Source organism: Eretmochelys imbricata, chromosome 6 (genome assembly GCF_965152235.1).
Source record: "Eretmochelys imbricata isolate rEreImb1 chromosome 6, rEreImb1.hap1, whole genome shotgun sequence".
Lineage (NCBI taxonomy): Eukaryota > Metazoa > Chordata > Testudines > Cheloniidae > Eretmochelys > Eretmochelys imbricata.
The window spans coordinates 89671669-89679217 of NC_135577.1; the positions used below are offsets into that span (position 1 = coordinate 89671669).

The following is a 7549-nucleotide window of genomic DNA, read 5'->3' on the forward strand; positions in this document are numbered from 1 at the left end:
ATTTTGGATTGGAGGCAAAACATTATGAGTTTTTGTCATTTGATTAAAAAGTTACTTAACCTTTAAATTGCTACAGATGTAAAGATGGCTCTGAGTTTCCAATGTAATCGCCTCAAAGTTAAAATCAGGAAAATCTTTGTGTAATGAAACCCATATGTCATAGTGAAAGGATGCAAAGTGCTGGCAGAGTGGGCTGCTCTAGCAGGAGATTCTGCACCCAATCTTGTTAGCCAGGGCTGCTTTTGGTAATCCCTCATCTCCTCACTTGTAAGAAATCAATCTGTACCACTGAATCTTTTCAGCCAGCAGCCACAAAATTTACTGCAGGAGGCAGTTTGGGGACAGTTGTAGTAGAACAGGAGCACAAGGCAACAAGGCTAAATGCAGGATTGAGGGATTGAAGTTCTAAAGAAGAGATTATATTAAATCTAACTCCACCCTCCGAGCAAGTGGAAATCACAGCTTCCCTTTTCCGCCCTGACCTCTCCTGTCCAATACATGCTCTGAGATCCACCTCTTCCAAGGCAGAAAATTTAATTCCCGGGTCAAGGGTCCCCATTATTTACAGCAGTCTGATGCCAGTGCTTTATGCAGTCCGAGGAAATGGAGTCTGTTTAAGCACTCAACTTTTATTGTAACTCAGGCTGATAACATCTTAAAAAGGTGTTTTTCTGTGGTCTTCAATACCACCCCCCCCCACCATCTAACTGAAGAGATTAATTTGTAACCAGGCTATTGCGATCGTATCCATTGTTGATTTTCTATTGTAGTGATAGATGCACAGCATAGGAAGGGTTGTAAATTGTGACTTGACATGGAGATTCATGTTTCTATTTTATGCTGCACAGACTCTGTGGTGTCTGTTTGCTGGTACAATGAAACCTGCGCTAAAACCCCACCTCCATTAGACAAGTGACTTGTTTAAGCAACCATTTTAAAATATCCCAAAGGCTTCCAGTACATATTTTGTCCAGCCTTTTAATTAAAAGATCCACCACCTCTGTCTACTAGGCAACTGGCTTCTACTGTTCCATTGGGCAGTCGCTTAAGATAGGTTTTACGGTCTTTCTCTTTGACTGCAATCACTTTTAGAACATAGGGGTGGTTTCTTCATTCTCCAGCTTCTACAGCAACCCAAACAACTCCAAGATGCCCACCTGGAAATGCTAGTCCCATCATAAAGAATTTGTTTAACAGGAGCTGGGTGGACGGAGCACTTTTAATATTGGAGACTTTTTTTAATCTGTTTTGGAGTCTTTCCTGAACACGAGTGTTCCATAAAAAAGGGACCGAGGAAGGAATAGGCAAGACATTTGAACTCAGAACCCTGTAATCTGGATCTGTCCTGTGTTTACCAGCAATACGCTGACCTGTGATTCTTGGGAAGATCAGAGAGTCAGGCAGAGCAGGGAAAACAAGATTGTAAATATTTGTGGAAATTTTCCCTTACCGTTTAGCTGGGATTTGTTTGCATTATGGAGATGTATTTCATGGCACTCTCTATACGTATACAAACATGTAGGGCCTTTCTCTTAGTTTTGTGTCATACCTTTAAAAATAGAGCCCTGCCACAGCCCGAGTGTGGAGAAGAGAAATACAGAATAGCAGAAGGCTGCCTCCTGCTCCTAATGGGATTTTGTAGCAGCATGTGCGAGTTTGTTTCAGAAGTCAGAAATGAACAGATGTTGGTATAAATTACCTCTGTGTCTGATGTCTTGCAAATTAAAAGCGCGGTTGGCATCACTAAACAATTTCACCAGGTTGGGCGGGGGGGAGAGCGGGCGATGATTATTGTAGCAGGTCGGTAAGAATCTTAAGCTACAGCAGAGTAGGATAGCAAGGATAAAGGAATGAAGAATAAAATGAGAGGTCTGTGAATTAATCAGAAATGTTCACATCTCCAATGACAAGTGAACAGGAGGGCACGTGCTCTGGAGCAACCCCCAACCCACAATAATTTCACTCAGAGTACAGAAGGAGTCTATGCTCACTGCTTGATTTATAGGGTGCAACCCTCTTTGGTGGAACGGAATTGTCATACATGCGTATATCTCCTATATGGGTCTGATTTTTAGGAAATCTTGCCACTCTATCAGCTGAGAATGCTGTACTTCGATTTTGTGCTTTCTCCACAATAGCATTTTACAACGCTGCACTATTGGATAGTGTCAAGCATGGCAGTGTCAGGGAGCTGCTTGCATTGAGGAGTATGTTTCAAACTGAAACCTCTAGAAAACTCACATTTTTATTAATCACATGCTTGGATTGTTTATAACAATATAGTTCCAAACCAAAAAAACCAGACTACCCTCTGCCCTTCTCCAGCTCCTTCCATCCGGGAGCCTCAGAGCACTTTATTGGTATTCATGTCCTGGGAGGCAGACAGATATTTTTATTATTACACTCATTTTGCAGGTGGGAAAATTGAGGAGCAAAAGGAGTAAATGGTTTCCTGGGCTCGCAAAATGAATCAAGGGAAGGGCTAGGAATAGATCCCAGATTTCCTGAATCCCGGTCCAGTTCTTCAGACAAAGGACTGTTTTTCAGTATAATGGGAGGACCCTGTGTATTCTGCGATTCCTCAGTCATGGAACCTGCCATAGAGTTCATCCTTTTTTTTGGAATTGTGGTCCAGAATCCATGTTTACATTTTAAAAAAGAAATTTCTAGCCATCATGATTGAAAACGTGAACCAGTGTCACCGATGCAGTAATGTCTGCCTGAGTCTGCAGGCAGCCTGAAACAAAAGCTCTGATAGCTGAGATTTGTCCCATTCATGTCAATGGGGTGTTGACTCTGAAACCTAACCATGCCAATTTAACTGCCAGCATTAGCTATTTCACTGTTGACTGTTTTGGCAGAAACATCCAGCTACTGGATACAGCTTCTTCAGGTAGGGAAGTAGAGATCGGTTGTTTAGGGAATTGAGGATGGCATCTGAGGTCTTTCAATGGTAGTTCATGAGTTCTAATCAGCCAGGTGAGTAGTGACCAAATGTCTTTGCCTGATGATGGGTGTTTAGTAGCTTATGTGAAATGAGTCAGGTTTTAGTTCAGTTCCTGCTGGACAAGTGGTAATGTTACAAAATCCACCCTCACCTCAGGCGTTATTTGTCATTTTTGCTGTTCCTCTCAGTAGAAAAGTCAAGAACTATGAATGGACCGTATAAAAACTAAAATCCCATCTCCTCCCTTGATGGCGCTGTCCAGGTTTGGCATAGGAAACTTGCACTGCTCCTGTACCTGTTCTGTGAATAAAGGACTCCATGTTCCCTGAGCTGTTAGTCAGGAACCTTTCACCAGCACAAAGCTTACTAAAGCCTTATTTAAAAGAGCTGAGAAGGTGAGGAAACCCCTCTCTCCAGGGTTCGATCACTAATCATGCTGTCTATATTTTGTATTATGATTGTGGGACAAAGATTGTATTAGGGTGACTCTGCCAGAGCCTGTGGGCTCACAAGTCAGAAATGTTTCATGCAGGAAAGTGGCTGTATAAACTCTGCTGTAATACAGCAACCAGAGATTGATGATGCCAAGAGTGAGGGAGAGACATATAAACCTTGCCTTGCTGTATTTAATATCTAGGAACTGACAATGCAAAGAGAGAAGACCAAAGCTCTATAAACTCTACTTTATTACACCATACATAGATGAACTGCATTGAGGGAATATAAACCCCATTATATTGCAGCATCCAAGGAGTAATACTGCCAAGGGAGAGAGAAAATGCTGTCTAATTTCTGTTTAAGATCATAAGCATCTAGGGACCAGTAATCCTGAAATGGAGAGACAGAGCTCCATGATCTCTGATGGATTTTAGCATCCAGGAACAATTGCCCTGAGACAGAGCGTTGGAGCTCTGGATTACACCATTCAAAGATTGATAGTGCAAAGATAGAGAGAGATCTTGCATGACCATGAGGCTATCCACAATAGGAATAGAAAGTGTAGATAGTATATAATGAGACAGGCCATGGGAATTATTGCTGAGCTTTGAAGTTTCCAGTGTGTGGCCTACGTTTCCAGGCTGTCAGGAATTCAAGGTATAGTTCAGATTTACCTTTTCATTTAAAAAAATTCTTAGCTTTGCGTTAGCACCAGAGCACAGATCTAAATGAATTTCTGTCCTCTAATTAAATATTATAAATGATCCTGCTCTAACTGTTTGTTTTACATTAATCTTTTTCTCTGTTGTGATTTCAGCTAGAGAAATGACTCGAGGGAAGTTCCTGAACATCCTGGAGAAACCCAAGAAGTAGCTGCTGCTACTGGAACTCAGGAAAAAATATCCCTTTCTGGATCATCTCACCCCTCACTGCAGATCCAGCTGAACACTATGATTTCCTAAAGAGAAGGATAAAGCTCTTCGCTCTAGAACTACAGAAGCAAACCTCTCTACTGCTTCCACAGCTCTTCTCCTTACTGACAAGCAGCATTCCAGACACTGTTCACAATGATTGCAAGTAGTTCCATCAGCACTGAGACTTCATCCAACCTTTCCGGCACCCAATTGCCAGGAAAACTCAACCCTAGCATGCTGTGGCAAAGTTATGCAGCAATCTTTTTTTAACCATTCAAAGCAGTACATCCCCAGTGGTCTCATTCAGTTGCTTTCAGTGCCGGCATCTGTTAAACCAGGGTATTTGTGATGCTGGCCAGTACCTCTGGGTGATGCATTGGCTCTTCCATGTGTCTCTCTTGCCTTAGGAACAGTGATTCCATGTGTGTAATTTCCATGCTGAACGCACAATTGCAGTGCTGGTTATAAGTAGGGTTCTGGATGAAGACTGACAGTTCTAGGGTTGGTTAGTTCTGGATCTGCACAATCATACCCTGATTACAAGGCAGGTGGAACTTGTTTTGTGTACTAAATTCACATTACTCACACCCTTCAGAGAAGGATGTCCTGCAATCAAGCGAAGTCCTTCAATCCTGTCTATACTATTCTGCTCTTCATTCCACAAATACTTGCATCAGGTGCTATGTGTACAGGGAGCTCCATCTCGATGCTAAACATTTGTATGTTCTCTTGTTTAACCTAGACCGATGGTCCATAGAGAGTGAATGAGAAAAGGTGGCTATTACTGTATCATGAAAGAAAATATCCCTGTGGGAACTTCTGCCAGGACACAAACAGATCTACCTGTCCACTTTGCAAATCCAGCTCCGTGAAAGTCCGGCTGAGGTACTGGAGAAAGATTCAGGGTTGAAGGGCAATAATGTTTTCAATTATAGAGAGCTTCAAGGTGGAGCGACTGTCTTGTTCACACCCCCGTGGGGATAATCTTTATAAACAGCATCTGCATGCTTATACTTGAAAATAGAATTCTGATGTTTTCCCACATTATTAGAAAACAGCAGCCCCAGAACTTGCTTCACCTGCAAATGTGGAATGTGCACCCCACTCTTTAAGGGGTGAATTGTACTGTAAGCTAGTATCCTCCTGTACAGATTGGGTCTCATTCATCTGGTACTGGAGTACCTTTTAGTGCCTTGAGGCCCATCTGGTACTGGAGTACCTTTTAGCACCTTTCCTCTTTCAACATGCTGCTGTGTATCAGTCTTGTGATTTTCAGATTTTATTTTTCTCTATAAGGTTGACACAGCTCTTATTTCACTCTGTTTCCTTTTGCCCGTTAAAATTACGTATTCCAGCGTTAACAAACTGGTCGTTCCTCAGAGCTAAAAAATAGCATTAAAGTGTTGGTCCAAGAGCAGTTTTCTCTTTGTTTAAACAGTTTCATACACATATTAGCATGTGTGCCCTTTAAATTTAGTCATTCCCCAATCTGCAGTTGGCTGTGAGGTGTGAATTGAATCGGGGCTGTACTTGTACAACGTCATTTTAATGGACTGTCCTTGAAGTATTCAATTCTTCTGTCTTCGGGTGGACTCTGTTTTTGGCCCTGTTGTGCATTAGTGAGGAGCAGATCTCTGCTCGGAGCAGACTTCTGAATTTTTACTAAAATTTTTAAAGCCTCTCCATCTTTAGTCTGTGGGTGCCTCCATTTTGTCAACCAGAACTAGGCTAAATTGGGAAAGCTCCTCTTCACTAAGCATGCACAATTAAGACCTTGTTCTGCAAAGACTTACTCAAGTGCTTAACTTTGGACATGTGAGCAGTCTGATTGAACTCAATGGGGCTGTACTTGTACGCTTGTCTTTGGAAAATTGAGGCTTAACAAAGCAGCTGCATCTCTTGAAAGGAAGGGCAATAGGATAGTAGGATATGCAGAGAAGCTGAGAGTGGGGAGTCAGAGACAGGGAAGGGACTTGCTTAGTTGCTGGTCAGAATGGACATAGATGTAGCTTTGAAAGTATTAATTTAAATTATTTGTTTGTTGGGAAATATTAACATGTGTATGTCTAGTTTGGATGTGTTCTGTATATATAGAATGTGTGGCCCAAAAGTGACTGTTCTGAATTTTTGTCCTTTGTTGCATGTTATGGAGGTCTACCACTCCAATGCATGAGGTGTTTGGGAAGCTGAGAAGTATAGAGGGAGACCCTGGAAATCTGCCACGAATCTGCATGCCTATTTTATGATCTGGCTGGTAAAATATCTCAAACTTCAAGTAGTTGGTACCATAACATGTAAAAAATCCTTTCTTTTACCCTCACCTTGTGCAGCAGTGCTTATCCTCTAGCTATGGGGCAGCATGTTATATATGCTTTATATTCAAGATATTTATTGGTTGTGTATTTGTCATGTATAGAGATGAGTCAGTGATGGGTTTTTTTAATTGGTAGTATTTTCATGTATTTTTGTGTGTTAGCCAGAAGATTGTAATCTGTCTGTTGTTGCTCTGTTTTCTTATAATAAACAAGTGCAAAGCTTACGGAATGGTGTAAGTTTTCTTGAAACGGCCCTGTGAAATGTGGAAGCTGTGACCAATCACCTTGGAAATGTTCCTTAGCAACAGGTTCTCCACCATTAAAGTTTAATAGTAAGGCACTTTTCTGCATCCCAATATATCAGTTTGTGACCAGCAGGCGTTACCTCCTCATTGGTAAATAAGTGGCAACAGCCAAAAAGAACTACGAATTTTTAGCAGCCTTCACAAGCTCCATTTCTTTCTGCTGAGATGTTCTTCCCAATTATGGGACGGTTACAGAGCAGCAGCAAATGTTTGCAACTGTGTGTGTGTGTGAGTGTGAGATTTTTATTTTATAATGAAAAAAATAAAAAACAGTGAAGAAAAGGAAGAATAAAGGAAGAATTAGGAACGAAGGAAAAACCAAAACTTGATTGCATTTCATTACATTATCCCAGGGTCGTCATTACTTGATAGAGCATTGTCATGTGTCTTACCTTCCCCAGTACATTCAAATGTTAGTCTAAAATCCACAGAAATAAAGCTAATAAGTCTTCACAAATGTACTGTGCCTTTTAAATGCCAATGTTTTATTCATCCCATTCTATTCGTCCTCTAGCCCTAGAATCATTCAACTTTCAACACGGAAGCATCAGGTGCTGTGCTATTTGTGCAGCTGAAAGAAATACTTGTTCCTGAGAATCCATGGGTGCCTATGAATTAGCTAAAAGAATA

General features: G+C 41.3%; 1 protein-coding gene across 5 annotated transcripts in view; it reads left to right on the forward strand.

Annotated features, from left to right (window-relative positions):
* Window positions 1-6838, forward strand: part of LIN52 (lin-52 DREAM MuvB core complex component) — a 60234-nt gene extending 53396 nt beyond the window's left edge. For 3 of the 5 annotated variants that reach the window (XR_013346400.1, XM_077819117.1, XM_077819119.1), the window contains one exon: window positions 4203-6838. Coding sequence is in view for 2 of the 5 variants with exons in the window: in XM_077819119.1 (XP_077675245.1) it covers window positions 4203-4258 (56 nt within the window). In the remaining 3 variants the exon portion in view is untranslated. Of the gene's footprint in view, window positions 1-3209; window positions 3343-4202 lie in introns of all 5 variants that reach the window. The other 2 variants (XR_013346398.1, XR_013346399.1) reach the window with 2 other exon arrangements.
* Window positions 6839-7549: the final 711 nt, after the last annotated feature.